At 43.2% G+C, this 19,207-nt stretch overlaps 1 protein-coding gene across 6 annotated transcripts in view; it reads right to left on the bottom strand.

Moving 5' to 3' along the window:
• LOC307227005 (transducin-like enhancer protein 4) overlaps positions 1 to 18,457 on the bottom strand; it is a 139,822-nt gene extending 121,365 nt beyond the window's left edge. For 3 of the 6 annotated variants that reach the window (XR_013843761.1, XR_013843762.1, XR_013843763.1), the window contains exons 1-4: positions 18,238 to 18,456; positions 17,352 to 17,449; positions 15,986 to 16,049; positions 14,499 to 14,543 (exon numbers count right to left, since the gene is read on the bottom strand). Coding sequence is in view for 1 of the 6 variants with exons in the window: in XM_079996074.1 (XP_079852200.1) it covers positions 14,499 to 14,543; positions 15,986 to 16,049; positions 17,352 to 17,449; positions 18,238 to 18,282 (252 nt within the window). In the remaining 5 variants the exon portion in view is untranslated. Of the gene's footprint in view, positions 1 to 14,498; positions 14,544 to 15,985; positions 16,050 to 17,351; positions 17,450 to 18,237 lie in introns of those variants that run through there. The other 3 variants (XR_013843760.1, XM_079996074.1, XR_013843764.1) reach the window with 2 other exon arrangements.
• Positions 18,458 to 19,207: the final 750 nt, after the last annotated feature.

Here is a 19,207-nt window from a genome sequence, read left to right as displayed (position 1 = left end):
TATGAAATGAGAAGTCTGCACCAAACCATTTCAAGCAAACTTGGAAACTATGGTTACTAGCTATGAAACAAGCCAGGATCTTAAATCATAGTTTGAATGGTTTTTTAAGACAGTGGACCTCCAGATGTTGTTGGACTACAACTCTCATCAACCCCAGCCAGTGTGGCCAATGGCAAGTGGTGATGGGAGTCCAGCAACATCTGTGGCATCAAGGTTCCCCTTGGTTTACGACCCTAACTGGAGACTTATTTCATTCAAGTGCACATGAAGGAAGAAGAGAAGGGGCTACATGCAAAGCAAAATGACTTGTGCCCAAGTTGAAATATGGTAATCGGAACATAGCCGTTGTCTTTCACCGGAGGCAAAGAGATTTCAACTTGTTTTATGCTTGAATGGGGCTTGTTTCTGAGCAAACTGCTGTGGTTACTGACTGGCCTACGTCTACAGGGAATGCAAGATGCTTCTGGTGAAGATTTCATGTTTGAACATTAAGCCATGCAGATAAATTCCACTGTCGAGCTTTGCAGTTTTTTTTATTTTTTGGTGTTGCTCCTCTCTTCTTCTGTGCTGAAACTACACCTTCAGTCACTTCTTAGCTAAACTCTCTTTTCCTACAGTGTTAAGACACCGTCTCCTCACCAGCATAAAAAGATCCTTCCAATGAAGAAAAGCAATTAAGCCAAACAAACTGGGCTTCAGAAAGCTGCATTAAGTGGGGCTCATTTAAGTTCCAAAAGGTTGCTAATTCATAGGAACACAGGAACCTGCCTTATGCCAAATCAGGCTCCAAGGCCCAGCACAGAACACACCCGCTAGGAATGGCTTTCCAGGATTTCAGACAGGAGTCTCTGCCCGCCCTACCTGGACATGCCAAGGAATGAACCTGGCACCTTCCGCATGCAAAGCACATCATGCTCTACCACTAAGCCATGGCCCTTCCCTAATAGACGCAAGCTGTGACAAATCTGGCCACTAAATAAATATTTTTACAGACTTCCTTTCATCTAGCATCAGGATTTCACACAACTGTACCGTGACGGGAGAAACTGCACTTGCTGAACTTCTCACCTGAAAAAAGAGAGAAGAGGAGGAAGAACTGAAGCACGGCTGAAGGCCAAGTCTCATCAAACTGAGTGGCTCAGACTCTCGGTGATGACATTAATCTTCTGTAGCCCATTTTATCTGTGCAACACAAAACCCTGACAAGGCCCAGTGGCCTTCAGCTCTATCTGCTCTCCCCTCAATAGGTAGCAATCACAACTCATAACACCCCCCAACTGCACTTCTATCGTCAACACACAGCCTCAACCTATAGCTGGTGGATTTTTTTTTTATTACTCTTTTTTTCATTCTATTTCACCATCCCTCTGCAGTATTAAATTTCCACACAGCTTTTTTCTGTCAGTGCCTACAAGTACCAAAATGTTTTATTAAGTCTTTGCAGAGAGCATATGCTGCTCTTGTTGTATTTTGATTTGTTGATTCTGGGTCCAAACTCTGAAAAGGCAAGGGGAAACGGGGCCCTCAGCTTTCAGAAATGCTTTTCTAAGACAGTAAATCTGCATCCCTGGCCTGAGGATGCAATTGAAAGCACAGTTGATGGATTAACCACAGCATTACCATATGCCTTATTTACTGTTTCTATACTGGTGATGCTAAGGGCCAGTAGTGGGTTAGAGGCTTCTCATCATCTAGTTAGCCTTTCATTTTTGTTCAATACCTTCCTAAATAAAGTGGCAAGGGGAATTGCTAGCTAAAATGAATATGGGGATTTGGAGACTCAGGCATACAAGTTGAAAAGAGAAACATACCACCAAGGAGAACATTTCTCTAGAAGGTTGCAGTAAAGCTTATGGCACACAGGGATGCATTGCACACAGTAATATGTGGGGGGTCGGTGGGGTGGAGGCTCTGGCCTAACAGCCACAAAGAGAACTGGCATGTGTGATATTTTACACTGCACACCCCAAGAGGAAACAGAACAGTCATGGTATAAAAAGCCAAGCAGAATGTATGTTGGCCCATCATGCTACCCCAGAAGGCAAGTGTGGAAACCGTATAGAGTTATGTAGAGTTAAGTAATAGGAATGCAGTCGTGCAGTTGAAGAAATTATCTAGTTTGATTAAGTTAAGGCGCCAAGCTTTTTCACACTTACCTGTGAATAAGTTCCATTTAAAGATACATGCATAAATCTGTATGAGGAGCAAGCCTGTGCACTGATTCTTGCAGTGCTCTTTTTCTAGAAAAAGAGGTGCCGGAACTCACCATGAACTTCTCCCTCATTCTCTTAGAATGGCATTGGCGCCCACCTGACAGGTGCCAGAACCCACATGAGAGGTGGTGGAACTGAGTTCCTGTGAGTTCCAGCTGAAAAGAAGCCCTGCATAGTTGTATAATATAGTGGCAGTCTTTTATCATCCTTCTAAGAAGGACTCAATTCTTGAATGCAGAAGCAGGCATTGAAAGCATTTTGAGATGGTTATTATCAAATGTATTCACTGGAGAGGAAATACTTCTTACCCTTGTTCCTATTTATTTATTTAAAACCATTCAGGCACCACCCATTATTTGGAAACAGTAAGGCAGTTTACAGCCAACTAAAATAGAAGTTCATTAACAACAGTGCATTGAAAACAAGAGCAATAAATACAGTCACATACATAATTAACTAAAATGCAACAAGGCATACTAATGAGCTCCAAGGCCTGAGTCAAGAAGTTGGTTTTCAACAAGTGCTGCAAACACATCACTGCCCTAAACCTGGCCCAGTAGCCAGCTGGCAGCCAATGCAATTCTTTTAAAAGCAGCGCTTCATGCTTGTTGTAAATGGCTGCACTTAGCAACCCAGCCATGGCATCCTGCTCTAGTTGCAGCCTCCAGACTAGCCTCAAGGGCTTTATAAAGCACTAATGCATGAGTTGCAAGGCTATTGCAGATCAGGCATGGTGAGAGCTACCACATCTAAAGCTGGTGAAAGGTGTTCCAAGTCACTTTAGTCCCCAGTGGTGACTTTGAAAGGAAAAGCACTTGTTCCTTCAACCCTGTCTAGAAAAAGCAGATTACCCAATTCTCAGACCCAGGAACCCACCACCACCCACAAGGTCTTTGTCTTAACAGGATCCAACCTCATTCAGTTCACCACTGCGCCAAACCTAAGAACAGCCTGGCCCAGAATTTACATGACCACTCCTGACACAGACGACACCAAACTGCATTTTTGGTTACATCAGCATGCTTCCAAATTTTCATGTATGGAGAAAACCTGATTGCAACAAGTCAAAGAACCCAAAATGAAACTATCTATCTATCTATCTATCTATCTAAAACCTTCTGACCTTGACAATCAAGTTCAGTGATTACTACAGCCCAGGATGCGGGTAGCCAAGCCCAGCTGACCAGGTCCAACTCAACCTTGCCTTTGGTATAAAGCAGGAAGGGAGAACACAAGTTCAGGAAATGTGGCCTCAAAAGGAGAAGCATCACCAAAATCAGAACTAGTATCTCTACGGGTTTTTTAAACCTGCAATAAAATCCCTATTTAGAAAAAAAAAAAGCTTACATGAGAACTTCTTTTGTGGTATGTAAGCATGGGGTGTTTTCACACATCAGGTAACCACAGACAAGGAGAGGCTTTTGAGCGAACACAAAACACACTCGGTATTCATGCCTTCAGTGCTAAAGCAACTACTGAAAACAAGAATGAAATGAAGGAAGGAAGGCTCCATTTTGTTCATCATCAGAGCCCTTCAGACTAACACACAATCACCATAGGGGACCTTGAAACGAATCAAGTATTTCCAAACTCATGTCAGAAATGATTTTAGAACCTGAAAAGACTTCATTTTAGCAGGCAACACTTTCATGATTTTGAGTTATTTATTTCATCTATTTTTATCCATCCTAGGATCTCAGGGCGGGCCTACAAATTAATAAAAATGCAAGAAACCTAACAGACGAACAAGAACAAATAAGAAACATGCCTAAAATAAATTAAAGAACCATCATAGAAACCATCTTCTGGGACCAACTCAATGCTTTCCAAACAATAAACACTAATGCCAGAAGCAACTTGGAAAGGCCTGGTAGGTGCCAAAATGTCCTGGGGTTGTGGGTGGCACTGTGGTCCAAACCACTGAACCTCTTGGACTTGCCAATCGGAAAGAGCTCCCGTCGATCTGTACCAGCTCCAACCTAGCAGTTCAAAAGCATACCAATGCGAGTAGATAAATAGGTACAGTGGCACCTCAGCTTACATATGCTTCAGGTTACAGACTCCGCTAACCCAGAAATAGTACCTCAGGTTAAGAACTTTGCTTCAGGATGAGAGCAGAAATTGTGCTCCTGCAGCACGGCAGCAGCAGCAGGCCCCATTAGCTAAGGTGGTACCTCAAGTTAAGAACAGTTTCAGGTTAAGAACGGACCTCCAGAACGAATTAAGTACTTAACCCGAGATACCACTGTACTGCTGTGGCAGGAAGATAAACGGTGTTTCCATGCACTCTGGCGCTCGTTACGGTGTCCCATTGCACCACAAGTGGTTTGGTCATGCTGGCCACATGACCCGGAAATCTCTCTGCAAACGCCAGCTCTCTTGACCTGAAGCAAGATGAACGCTGCAACCCCAGAATCACCTTTGACTGGACTTAACCTTCCAGAGATTCTTAATCCTTATCTCCTAGGGGAGATTCCACAACTGGGGCACCACAAACCAATCGGATAATGACCAAAAACGCACAACTTGGGAACACATGAGCCGTCAAATGGAAGCCTGAGAAAGTGCCTGGTTAATCTCCCCAGATTTTATCTACCACAGTCTACAATTCAGATCACATCTGGCTACTTTTGCCTTATCAAGATGAGTATTGTTAGTCATATTCTACCTACTTCCTAAAATCTCTCAAAATGTCAGAACAGAGATGTAACTTTAGATATGGCTATGAGGAACAATCATGGAATCAGAGTTGAACAGGACTCCAAGGGTCATCTAGTCCAACCCCTGCAGTGCAGGAATCTCAGCTAAAGCATCCATGACAGGTGGCCAGCCAACCTCTGCTTAAAAACTTCCAAGGAAGGAGAGTCCACCACCTCTATTGAGAGTCTGTTCCACTGTTGAACAGCTCTTAATGCCAGAAGCTTTTTCTGAATGTTTAGTCAGAATCTCCTTATAACTTGAAGCTATTGGTCTGAGTCCTACCCTCCAGAGCAGAAGAAAACAAGCATGCTCCCTCTTCCATGTGACAGTCTTTAAGATATTTAAATATGGCTATCATATCTCCACTCAATCTCCTCTTTTCCACGCAAAACATACCCAATCTCCTTCAAGTGCTCCTCATAAGGCTTAATTTTACCATTAACAGAGCCAAAAACTGAAAGCAGTCCAGGCTATAAATATTTGAATTATCAAGTGAATGATAAGCTGAAGATGTTCCAAAATAGTTTAAGTTAGTAGGAATAAATGTGTAAATATTTGGAGTCTATAAAGGAAAATAAAGTAAACTTCCTACATTTATTTTTAGTGATACACAAAAGGACTATGAAAGGACAACTTGAGTTTGGGTTGAAGGCAAGCACATTCTAATTTGTACCAAGACATTTACTTCTGCTTCATTGACTATGCAAAAGCCTTTGACTGTGTCGACCATGGCAAACTATGGCAAGTTCTTAAAGATATGGGAGTGCTTGATCACCTCATCTATCTCCTGAGAAATCTCTATGTGGGACAAGAAGCTACAGTTAGAACTGGATATGGAACAACTGACTGGTTCAAAATTGGGAAAGGAGTACGACAAGGCTGCATTTTGTCTCCCTGCTTATTTAACTTATATGCAGAATTCATCATGCGAAAGGCTGGGCTGGATGAATCCCTAGCCGGAATTAAGATTGCCGGAAGAAATATCAACAACCTCAGATATGCAGATGACACAACCTTGATGGCAGAAAGTGAGGAGGAATTAAAGAACCTTTTATTGAGGGTGAAAGAGGAGAGTGCAAAATATGGTCTGAAGCTCAACATCAAAAAAACGAAGATCATGGCTACTGGTCCCATCACCTCCTGGCAAATAGAAGGGGAAGAAATGGAGGCAGTGAGAGATTTTACTTTCTTGGGCTCCATGATCACTGCAGATGGTGACAGCAGCCACGAAATTAAAAGACGCCTGCTTCTTGGGAGAAGGGCAATGACAGGCCTAGACAGCATCTTGAGAAGTAGAGACATCACCTTGCCAACAAAGGTCCGTATAGTTAAAGCTATGGTTTTCCCAGTAGTGATGTATGGAAGTGAGAGCTGGACCATAAAGAAGGCTGATCGCCGAAGAATTGATGCTTTTGAATTATGGTGCTGGAGGAGACTCTTGAGAGTCCCATGGACTGCAAGAAGATCAAACCTCTCCATTCTGAAGGAAATCAGCCCTGAGTGCTCACTGGAAGGACAGATTGTGAAGCTGAGGCTCCAACACTTTGGCCACCTCATGAGAAGAGAAGACTCCCTGGAGAAGACCCTGATGTTGGGAAAGATGGAGGGCACAAGGAGAAGGGGGCGACAGAGGACGAGATGGTTGGATAGTGTTTTCGAGGTTACCAGCATGAGTCTGACCAAGCTGCGGGGGGCAGTGGAGGACAGGAGTGCCTGGCGTTCTCTGGTCCATGGGGTCACGAAGAGTCGGACACGACTAAACGACTAAACAACAACAACAATTGAAATGAATGACCATGACATTACATAACCCCTAGTGGTGTAGCAATAAAACTGTTAGCACATTTGCAAAGCTAAGCAGGGTCCAGTATGCTTTCCTGTTGGATGGGAGACTAGTGTGTGCATTGCAGCTGGTTGGATTAAATGACCCTCAGAGTTCCTTCCAGTTCCAGATTTCTATGGTTCTATAAGCTAAAAGAGGGAAATGTACACATGAATACTTTCAAAAAACAAAAATGTCCTGATCACTGAGTTAAATAGCATGCAGTATGTTTTCTCCATCAAAAATTTCACAGGCACTGCTGAAGGACAGATAAAACTGTATTGTGATCCACAAATCCCTAATTGGCCACCCTGCTCTGGAATATGACCAGCTGCTTTGGCAAAAGCACTCTGGATATTAACCTGGAGGACTCCAGCCCACATGTCTGCAAAGCAAATCAGAGAAAGAAAAAAGTAGGGAGGGGGGGCTTAACTGTTCAGAAATATTAGAAGAGAATCTATATTCTTTTTCTTAAAAATCACAACATAGGACACCAGGTAAACAAAAAACAAAATGATCCTTAATATGGCTTTTATAGCTGTTGATTATAAATGCAGGCATCCAAAGACTTGCTACCCAGTAGAATAAATGTTTAGAAGAATGGTGGTCACCAACTGTTGCAACAATGCAATATAGTAATATGATGTTATGCCAGCCTCATGGGCTGTTACTCGCAGGCTGCAACGCTGGCATAAATATTTAGGTCTTAACTTCAATGGACTGACAATTGGTCCAGTGTTTACACTCTTCAATTAAGAGGAATATTAGAGGCTTTGTTGATTAGAGGCTCACCATTACAAGCTGACCTATGTTTGCCAATTAGCATCAGACCTGCTGAGATCAGTTCTGCTTTGTAGTGCAAAAAGAAGCATGGAATAAATGGCATTCACTACACGTCACAGACATCAAATTTTTCAGAGAGCCAATAGCATGACTTTCTCCCAAGGTGTAGCCAAACACTTTCTGAAGCAAATGGTGCGCTCAGAACTATTAAGTTCCAAATGGGCACTGAGCTCATATAGTCACACAAACTCGTCTCTCTTACTTTTCAAGTATGGAGTTTAATTGCACCAGAATAATTAGATCAAATCAAACTCAAACAGCCCTAATATTTCTATTTATGAATACGCAGCAATTAATAAGAACATGGGTAAACATGATGGAAAACTCACTCGTATCATCAAGAACATCCCAGACTGTACATAGCCATCACGTCTGACAGAGGTAAGCATCATATTGCTGTTTCAAGGTGTGCCGCTATTCACACTCTGTGTTTACTATGGAAAACGCCTTGCGTGCAGCCTAAAAAGTAGCATGAGCCAACTTTTTACCAAATGGGCTCAATTGCTACTGGTACGCTGATGCTGCTGCCACATCAGTTTTTCTCCCTCACGGTATGTGAAGTGCAGATAAAAGAGCTAAATCTTTAGACATCTGGATTGTGGATGTTTAAGGATGTGGCCATGTTAACCCATGTCATATGTTTTTGCTTTGCAAAATGTCAGTGTAACTGCATCAAGGCAAAATAGGTATCCCATTCGCCACGCATACCTGTGGGGCAATGGAACGTTATATAAGCAGTCTTTTTACAATTATTTATTTATTATTTCTCAAATATATGAAAATCTAATTATACAAATGATTCTGTTCTGTGCAGGTAAATGAGGCTTATGCTAAACTGAGTGATACAGCGCGGAAATTAGTGCCTTTCAAAAAAATGGGAGGGAGAACAAATTGGTATTTAGAGCATATCAGCCTCAATCCAGCTATCCCAAGAGTAACTGATCCCTTTCCTGCTACAGCAATGAAAGATACTATGGAACTACTAAGGCCTCTGCAACTGAGGTCCTGCAACAGCAAACCTCATTTTATTAAAGACATACATTTTATTTTAAATTTGGAACAATACAACTTCATAAAAAAAACTATTCTCAAATTCTCTGCTCCTGTTCCCAAGTGTATGGGTCTGTTTACAAGAATCTCCTCCTGCTGACAAACCCTTGCTTCCCCCATCCTCCCATGTCCAAAGAGCTGTGGCCATAGGAGGGCTCTGTGATCCAAATGTCACAGATAGGAAGGTGTGGTCCAAAATGAGGTATTTTGGCTTAATCAGTTTCACAATACATGCTTAACAATCTTAAACTAGGACACATGAAGTCTGGCCTTCATACTGATTTGTCAACCCATTTTATATTTTAAAACTTGATGGAAAATCTCAAGGTTAGAACTCAAGGTTAGAAAATCACACGGTTAGAACCTTAACACTGTGAGACACCACAATCTTTTACATTTTCACTTCTAGTGTATCTGATGTTAAACCTCCCAGTTCTTCTGCCAGCTCCTACTACATTGCTGGTATCTCAATTAAATCTTTCCTACTGTCTATAAATGGAGAGAAAACTCAAGAGGTGCAATTCTAGTGGGTTCCTCAGCTTTCCTCCAGAATAGCGGGCAGCATCTCTCCAGCTACGGATCAATATAGTACACATACATTGTGCAACCTTGTGCAATCCAAAAACATTTCAGGTAATCAGAAAGATAAACAGAGAGAAATGTCATTTAAACAGTTACACTCCTTTTCCTTAATTTCCACAGATCACAAAGTTGTGTGTTCAGAATGTAAAGAGAGATACGCTCCTCCCAACAGAGAGGATCCTTGATCACGTGCGAGTTCTGTCCCACACATGACATTCCTCTGCAGTTGGGATCAGAGTATAAGTGGAGGCAGCCACTACTTGCTAGAAGAGGCTGCAAACCAACAAACAGCAGCTGCTTCTGTTTGCTTGCTGCTCACCTGCTCAGGTAGACACACGCTGCCACTCAGGACAACAGGCCACCAAGAATGGCTGGGAACAGCTCCAGTTTGCTTGTCAGACAGACACACAGAATGTGGTGGCAGATCTCTCTTTTGTCCCCTCTAGGAAAAAGAGGGAAATGTGCATACCTGAGGATGGGGTGGTGAGCAGCCCTGATCTGGTACCGAGACAATAACTGGCTTTCCACTACGGGTGGGTCAGGGGTTGACGTGAGCCCTCCTTTAAGTCAGAGACCTCAGCAACCCACTGACCCTTCATTACATTAGAGAATATACCAGTAGTTCTCAACAATAGGAGCATTCTGTGGCCCCAGAGATGAAAAACAGTCAAAATTCAGCTCTAAATTAAACAAATGGATTTCCATCTTTGGTCTTTTACCAAAGTACGGTAATTTACTGAAGCACCAGCAGTAAGCAGGCTCAAGGCTAGGATGTCATACGAACCATACATCAACCCAGTCGGCAATAAATCTGCTCCTCCCCTCCAAGCTCTATGCTACTTTCTTAAATAGCTCACTATAAAGCCCCAACCTAATTAAAAACAGCTTCCTCTGCAAGAGCTGCCTTGATTTCACTTATTTACACATTAACTGCAGCCTCTGTTTGGCAAATCCAGCCTTATTCCCTGTACTATGCGGGGCCTTTTATCTGCCCTGGACAGCATTTTCTCCAGCAGATGAAGTAGATGCCGATTGATTTGCTGTCGAGCATGGTAAATTAATAGCAACAAATTGCTGAGGGCCCCATCTCACTGCACCACCATGCTTCGGCAGTTTTGCTTTATTTGCTCCATGATGGGCAGCAGTCAGGCCTCTTCAAGTCAATTTCTTCTTAACAACCTGCAATACTTTTCAATGGTGAAAATAGAGCTGTTCCTTGTAAGTCAGAAATCAATATCCTATTGCCCTTAGAAAATGCTAAACAAGCAGTATTGGCAATCCACTTGGTACCAGAGGGTATCAGATATAATGCAAATCCATACCGCTTCCCTCCTTGTAGTTATTACAGTTTGCTAAAAGGTTCCTAATGCCATTTATCATCATTTACCATCGACTACTGCAGCTACGATTATGATATCCTATCAGCTGGCCAGAGCCCTTTCATTTCTACTCAATTAATATTTTAGAAGCACTCAAATGGTTGTTGCCTAAGACTTGTAATAAAATTTACATGGATTGCAATGAAAGGGAGGAAGGAAAGAGGGGAGCACAGTGATGCTTCTGAAAACGCACGCACGAAAACAAATCATGCCATTCATGTTCCTGTGTCCAGCTCCAAGGTCTGATCTCCTGAAAATATCCATAGGAAAGGAGTCAGTTTATCTGAGAATGCTTTCAACTAGGAAGAGCTTTGCTGAAAAACAAAAGGGCCACTGTAATCTCAACTCGGAAAAAACACACACACAGAGAATGATATTTGCCTCCTATTTAACTTCCCACTGGTACTATTCATAACTGTCTTATCTGCAGCCAAGGGCTAATTCTTATTTTAATAGTGAATATTGGAGTAAAAGCACTTCAATTCCCGATTGACTGAAACGATGAGATTATTATACCCTATCATTATCAACTAATTAAAATAACAAAAATACAATCCAAAGAGTCAGAGAAATACCTGTAGCACATCCCTATGTTTTTGAATTTATGTAGAAGTGCTAGTGTGTGTATGTGCTTTTAAGAAGGTTTGGCCCATTAAAAAATCCAAACATTTTTCAGGACACTAATGCTGTTAACAACACAATTGCATGCATGCTTGATTGCAAATAAATCCTACTGAATACAAGGCATTTTCTTCTTAGTAATATTCAGGACCATAGCTTTATCAATAGCATCATGCCATAGAGAGCAATGCTTACATTTTTTTTTCACATCCCAAGGCAAAACCAAAAGGGGGGGGCGCGAACACCACATTTTAATCTGGCATCTCCCAACACACTTACCCTACTCTTTTGATTTTAGCAGAGATTGCAAAACAACAAAGAACAACAATTCTGTGCCACACGCCAGGGTTGTTGGTGTTGGGTGTCTGTTTTTTAATAAACCTAAATAATTCAGAAAACTAATTCTATCAGTCTAATGCTATTTACTCAGTTACCAAAATCTAAATTAATTATGTTCTCAAACATAATTGTTAAAAATTGGCAACATTATGCAGGCTTAATTAAGATTAAATCCAATTTGCTAAATGTACTTTAATTGGTACTAATTACATTAGCTTTCCTTTCAGAATGACAAATTCCCCATAGGTTTCACTTTAATAGTCTTCTATCAAAATCAACACAGGATGACTGATGATCAGCCTTGCGAAAGGGGAGGAGAAAGAAGGGGGGGGGACCTTGCCACATCCTCTTCGCCCCCACCCTCAAAGCACACACACACAGCGCCAGCCAGCTATGTGCATTTATCCTTTTATCAATTTGCTAAATCACAGAGTCATGACTCCATCACAGCCATCATTTTCTGTTCCAATGAAAAAATTCTCTAAAAATAAATACTTGGTGGCTGGGAGCAGCCAAGAAGAACAGACGTTTTAACAGAAAAATACACAAAGGTTTCAAATACCAGGGCCACCAATTACTAGGGTACTTCCAGGGACCCCAGGGAGCCCTACTTTTGAACCCGCCGAGACACAAATCTAATAAGCGAATAAGCCTAACCTGATCTTGAGAACTAGGCCCAATTATGCCGCAGGGCAACTTCGCTCCATTATTGCCTGCTTTCCATTACAAGGGCATCCAGCAACTACATCTGGAAAAGGAGCTACGAGAAACCAAGGCTGTCTGCCTAGGAAAACAAATAAAGATAGATAGGCCTCTGTGCTTTTTTCTTGGGGGCGGGGAGAAATGGAGGAGGGGCAGGAATAAAGGAAATATAATAAGGAGGTGGCTTGCAGAGCTGTCTGTATTCCATAATGTGATAAACTGCCCTCAGGATTTTTGTGTGATTGAATATAAGAGCAAAACCCACAAATAATCCCCAAAGCAGATCACACTGCCTCAACTGGGTAAAATTTGGGCGGTGGGGGAGGGCAGGACAAAGAGGCGGAGGTCTGAAGGCTTTGTCCCCTTTGAAGAAGCTGGCTTTAAGCAAGGGAGGCTTTCAATATTTCCATGATCGCAGATGGGGAACTTTACTGGACGGGGTTGCAGGCGGGTGGGGAAATGCTATGATCCACATTGCCAAGCCCACATATTACACTGCAGAGGAACAGAGATAAGACAATAAGATTCTTCAGAATGATAATTCTGCGAAGAACTTTCTTTGTTGCATTTCATTAGAGTCAGCAGCATGTGATAAAAAGTATTAAAAGAAGTGTTTTCTGCAAAGGTGGAGTGTTGACACTACTAATCTGAACAGAAATGACAGCGATGGAAAAACGATACTCTAATTAAACTCAATCCTTCAAAATCAGCACATTTTCAAATTAAATATAAAATTTACTCAGAGCACCCTGATGCAAGCAGTTTTCAATGTGAAATATTTGAAATAAAATTAAAGCGCACTTTTCTTTGTTTTAAACTGAGGCAGTGCAATTACAGACTTTATATCTAGACTTTTCCACCTTCTAGGTTCCCCATGCCCAGAAGAAGAAGAAGAAAAAGATTACATACATATATTAAATTATTCTCAATGTGTTCCTGAACAAATGGCTAATGGCCCTTTCGGTACACATACCAGAAACCACATAAGCTAATCCATAAGGATTTTGGTTACCAATTTTGTTTAGATACAAAAATACTCTATTGTCCTTAAAAAAGGTAGATGGATGAGTTTTTACATCAAATTCAAGACATAAGTTTTTCCGACTTCAAAAGGTTTTGAACAATTCCTCGCGATGGACGCTAACAATTCTTCCCAATAGCTCACAGCACTAATTAATTTTAATATTAACCATTAATCCTATGGATACTTGCACATGTCCTCAACATCTGAACTGGCGCAATTAAAATGAACTGAATTGCAGGCAAAACCTGTTATGCCACAGAATAGGAAATTTAAGCTAGTAGACACTACACAGTGTGTTACTATTATGCCCAGTTTAGCAGGTTAACTATTGCGACAAACCCGTAGAAGTGTAAATACAGGAACAAACTACGAAGCCGTTACCAAAATTCTGAAGTCAAATTTTCTCACATACTGTACAGAATTCAACACTTGATCAGAATTATGCTGCAGTGCTATAGGATTTCCATTACCACCTTGCCATAACTTTCAGCAATACACAATTCTAAAAAAAACTTTGTTTAATCACACTTCTTCACCAGGAAAGGTTAGCCTCATTCAGTGACTTACTTATAAACAAAAATTAACCTACCAGTCGTAGCCTAACTGCTGGTGTCTACAACCAGGGCGGCACATCAGTATAAGCTCATCTGCCATGGAGTGTTTAGCACTGAAGCGCAGGATTTCCTGAGGTGGTCCACAGAAAAGGACCCAGAGGCATGCTTTCTCATTCCGCATCAACTTCCTTTTTTCATTCTACAGATCTCAAGAAGTTCACCAACTTACACATCCAACAACTTTAAAAGACAACTGGCCCCTTCACCATACACAGACTGGTCTCAGGTCCACTGCCCATCAGCTCATCTACAAGGCAGTAGGCTTCAACTCAGACAGCTCGAACCTAAAATTCTGATTTTGTTATCAACAGGCGACAACTGGACTACTTGCAGGCAGAGATTATTCACACAACTGTTACCAAATCCAACAGCATTTATCCAACACAAATCCAATGCAGGCATTTTAGGGAATGTTCGCAAAATATTAAGACCACCTACACCTGCCTGCATAGGCTCTTATGGCACGTTCAAAGAATCACAGTTTGTCCCGGTGAGCAAAAAAATTATCAAAATCTTGTCTACAATTGAATGAAAGAAGTGCTGTAGTTTAAGTGGATTAAAAATTGAAAAAAACAGTAACTTTACAAAAAGAGGGAATGTGTTGCCTACCTGTTTATGCATTTCTATGTTCAACCCGTAGGACATTTCATAATACTAAGAAGAAAGAAGAAAATGAACTCATTTTAGAATATGTAATCATACAAACACACACAATTTGCAATCTTTTGAAAGCATATGCAGCATAATGTAACTAAGCTGAATCTCCTCAAATCATACACATTCCTAATTTGTGTTAGTCTGCTTTTAATTCTACATTTGTTTAAACTACCACTCAAAAAAAGGAGGGGGTGAAGGAAATCACACACATGCATACCAGAAAGGAAAAATGACAAATACAATTATTAAAGATCAGACAGAGCCCAAGTATACATTTTGTTCCACAGCACCAATTTAAGATGGTAAAATGTTGGAAATGCTAGAAAGCAGACAGGGTCATAAATCAGCAATGTAGAGGAGACTTTTCTTTCGATATTTTAAATTGAAAACATGAAATGACTACAAGCAAATATAGGCTTTGCAAAGAAATAAAACAGCAGAGCGTTTCAGATTCAAAGCAGACACACAATTGTGTGTGTGGTTAAAAAAAGAAAAGGAAAACCCTGCGTTCCTGTATTGCAGGATAGCTCGGCTTCGCCAGTTAGTACCATATGCACAAGCAACATCAGAACATGTGAAGGCCAGAATAGAAGCTTTGATGGATAGCTTTTGCTCTGGCTAGAAGGCGGCATATCTCAAGGTTACTGTCCTCCTTAAAACAGTCACTCCATCACATAAAGAAAGCAATTATTTCCTCATATAAACAGATGAGCAGATAGAAAACAGCTCTTTGGGTGTCATCACAATCCATCAGAAAATTAGGTGTTTAGAGACTTCATCATATGCCAATCATTGCTGCAGGGAGTCCACAAATACATACTGGGGAGGGGAGAGGTCCTTTCTACAAAAACTCTGGTCACCAACGTCCTCAATTAACCATGAAGCCTTTAATTGGCAGCTCTTAAGCAACAGGTTTAAGAACTAAGACTTTTTATTAGAGTGCTGGTTCTCTTTGTCTTGCCTCTTAAAATGTAAATATCTTTCTCTGAAAGGACAAATTTATTCTGCAAATCAATGGCAGGTGGAAGCATAGATTGGAAGCTTTTGTCTTGAAGACTACATGCAAACTCCGATATGCCTCTGACCAGCTAATCATATTTTCATCAATATGTCAAAGGGTAAGGAATTCTTTATACTTAAAGCACCAAGAATCTTCAAGGACCTTCTGCCATGCAGGACCCGTTGGGTGCTGGAGTGAACACACTCATTTCACACAAGAAAGTCCAAGTGGATTGTTCCACTGAGCAGGAAAAATTATGTCAAAGCGCCTAATAACAAGCAGGCGCAAAACCTTCAGGGCCAAGGTTTCCTAATGCAACCTTCATCACAACAGTGCCTCTTATCACTAGCTAGCTGACTGCCTCCAGCAACCTTCGCGTTCCTCTCTGTTCGTATACCACCCTAATAGACATTTTGAATTCGTTATGCCGCTTGCTTACCATGACATAATGTCGCTGCATCTCTGTCTTTTCACTGGCCAGTTTTTCACATTCTAGCTTTAAACTGTTCAAGAAAAAAAAAAGAAACAGGCACACACACATCCATGAGTATTTAATAACGCCCCTTTGCATAGCCTCTCGATATATGAAAAGTCCCTGCAGGTTATCCTCTGTAATATTAATAAGAAGCCAAATTCAAGTAGTTAGAGCGAATCTATGATTTCCCTTGTCGATAAGATCCACTTGTCCTTTGCTCAAACCAAAATGCAGGAAAGTTTTCAGGCAAATGCATCTTGCATGGGTGAGGGGGTGGTAGGGAAAGAGGTCAGAAAATGGAATTCTTAGGCAGACGGCTTGACTGTCTTCGAAGGATAAATATCACCTGCTATTGTAGAATTCTTTCAAAAAGACCACTACTTAAGCTGCCTTTACGTGTGATCTCGCTTGCCCTTAAACGGGCAATATAACTTTGAGTAACCACTCAAGATAGAAAGGGTTGAAAGGTTTTAGGCTTTTAAAGGAAGCAGCAGAACAGCATCTACAAGTGACATCTTCTGAGTAATAAAGCCTTCTTTGCAGTCCCCCACCCCCAACACACACACACACTTAAGGTTGCAACAATCTTGAGAGTTGTTTGTCAAGAAGAGTATAAAAGTACTTCTACCCTAAGGATAATGAGAGAACACTCCAGCTCCAATTCCATTCTATCAGCACCTGACACTGCACACTGTCACGCAAGATATGAAGGAGTGGGGTCAAAACATTTAATTTAAGCAAAGATGTGCATGGGTGGGCGGGGGCGAGATTTCAAATCCTGTTAGCTTACACCCCTAGAACTGGGGCTGGGAGGGGGAGAAATCCTTGCCCAGCAGCTTCCAAACCTCCTGATTCGCAAACACTTTGCTCCTGATGCTTTGCCCAATCCATAGGAGCACTTTTATTTGCGTTTTGCTTTTAGATTTGCCAAGACTAACCATTTAAAGGTGTGTTTCCTCCACCTGGATTAATTCAGAAGAACTTAAAAAAAAAAAAATAAGTACCTTTGATGAAGTGTTTATGAACATATTCAGGGATATGTTTAAAAGCACACTCCTAGCATTTGAAACCTCCCTCAGTCAAGTGGGCACAGCTCCTTGCCAAGATAAAGGAGATGAAATGACACCGTTCTATCAGGGCTGTGACCCGGGAAGGCTGCGCTTTGTTTTGTTTGGCAGAGTGGTGGGGAAGATGCCGTCCCTTTGTAATGAAGACAAGAGTATGATTTTTTAAAAGGAGAAGAGAGACACATGCCCATGCCTGGAGGGGTAGTAGGGGGAGTGACAAGAGATAAGCAAACACAAGGATCAGGGAAAGTAAACATCATTACCTGTGGTACTGAGCCTGTAAAAACTGAAACTCCTCCTTAATCCGATCACAGGATTCGGAAATGGTGAATTTGAAGGGTTGCGCAGGCTGATGCGGTGCCTAGAAGCGGTCATCAGAATGAAATGTTTGAATTACTCCTCAGCCCAGCCTCGCCACTGGCGCGCACAGCACATGCAAACATGCCTGCCGAGGTCACCCAGACATCCATCAGGAAAAGAGCAATTAAAACTCGCGAGGGGGGCGCGCGCGCGCACGGACACGCCGCCGAGTGGTTTTGCCTTTCAATCCTGCCCGTCCGGCTCGCCTCCCGCGCCCACCCAGCGGAGCCTCCTCGGCTCAGCTCCCCGCTCCGGCATTATAGCCAACCAACAGCAGGACCAAGGGGGGGGGGAGTCTTGTGTTGCCCCACGGAGGGAGATGAAAGGGGCAGAGAAAGGGAAGCGCAAGGCGCAAATGGGCAGCAGAATCGCGCTGGGCAGCTCAGCCGAATTCAGAGGACGGCTCCTCCGCTCCCTCCCCGCTTCATTTGCCTGCGACTCTTGCAAAGGCTAAGCAAGCCGGAAAGTCCTAGGAAACCAGCCCCTGGCCCCGCAAAGCCTCGAAAGCCAAAGACAACAATAAGAAAATGGCTACAACTCAATTGTTTCACCCAACTCTCCCTCCCCCCTCTTCACCCTCCTCCTCCTCCCTCTCCAAGCGGGAGGCAAAGCGGAGGACGGGGGGGGGGGGGAGATCTGTCTTTATTCTCGTCCACCGGCCCCAGCCTCTCCCATTTGGTAAACAAGACTTTCGGGGGAGGAGGAGGAGGGGGGGGATCGCGGGGGTGGGAGATGCTGCTGGACCCCGAGCCTCGCCCCCAGCCCCCCAGCCCCCCGCCCGCTACTCACCGGGTGTCTGCTTTGAGGGTACATCTTGCTCAGATCGCGAATCATCCAAACCGATTTAGTGGGTGCTCTGGGCCAGGAAGAAAACTCGGCTCATTGATTTGAATGGCAGCGATGCAAAGGAGGGGATGGAGGAGGAGGACGGCGGCGCTGCTGCGAGGAGCGTCTCCGGCTCTGCCCGCACCTTCCCACCCCGGGAGGGACACGCGAGAGGCGGCGGCGGCGGCGGCCGAAGGGGACCCGTGCCACATTCCCCGGGGGCGTCCCTGGCCCGCTGCCCGCCGCTCCCCCGCCCAGGGCCCGCCCTAAGCGGAGTCCGAAGGTCCAGGCGCAGCAAGTCCCGCTTGCGATGTCCCGGCGGCCGGCTCCGGGAGGCTGCTCATTCGCGGCCCGCCAGCGGCGCTGGCTCGGCTGCTCGCTGCTCGCTCCTTCGCTCTCCGGCGGTCCGAGGGTCGACGCTGCTCTGCCTTCACCGCGGCTGACCCGCCGCCTCCGCCTCCGCCTGGCGAGCGGAGCCAAGGGAGAGGGAAACTCCGCGCATACCAAGCGCGATCCTCCCCGCAGCAGATGCCGCCTCTCGCAGCCGCCTCTTCCGTTTGAAAACTTTTATTGATCTTAGTTGTTGGCCCTTCGCGACGAGGCAGATGAGAGAGGGAGAGGGAGAGAAGGAATCCTTGTTTCTTGAAAGCAACCAGGAACTCCCGAGATGAAGAGAATGTGTTGTTTTCACTCCCGTCTCTTTTCTCCCCACCGAGCAAATTACACGCGTCTTCCAAGGTCCAAGTGCAATAACCCTTTTGTTGTGGTTTTGTTTTTCTTCTTCCCCTTTAAATGGCTCTCGTTCTCCCTCCCCTTGGATGAAAAAAAAAAAATTGAAAAATTAAAAAAGAAGAGCTGCGATCTTGGTTGATTGAGTTGTTTATTTCCCTCTTTTTTTTATCCTCTCCTTTGCCTTCCAAACTCTTGCAGAGAG

This window comes from Podarcis cretensis, assembly GCF_951804945.1.
Source record: "Podarcis cretensis genome assembly, chromosome: 11".
Taxonomy (NCBI): Eukaryota; Metazoa; Chordata; class Lepidosauria; order Squamata; family Lacertidae; genus Podarcis; species Podarcis cretensis.
The sequence above is the reverse complement of the archived record's forward strand: the minus strand, read 5'-3'. Positions and strand labels throughout refer to the sequence as shown.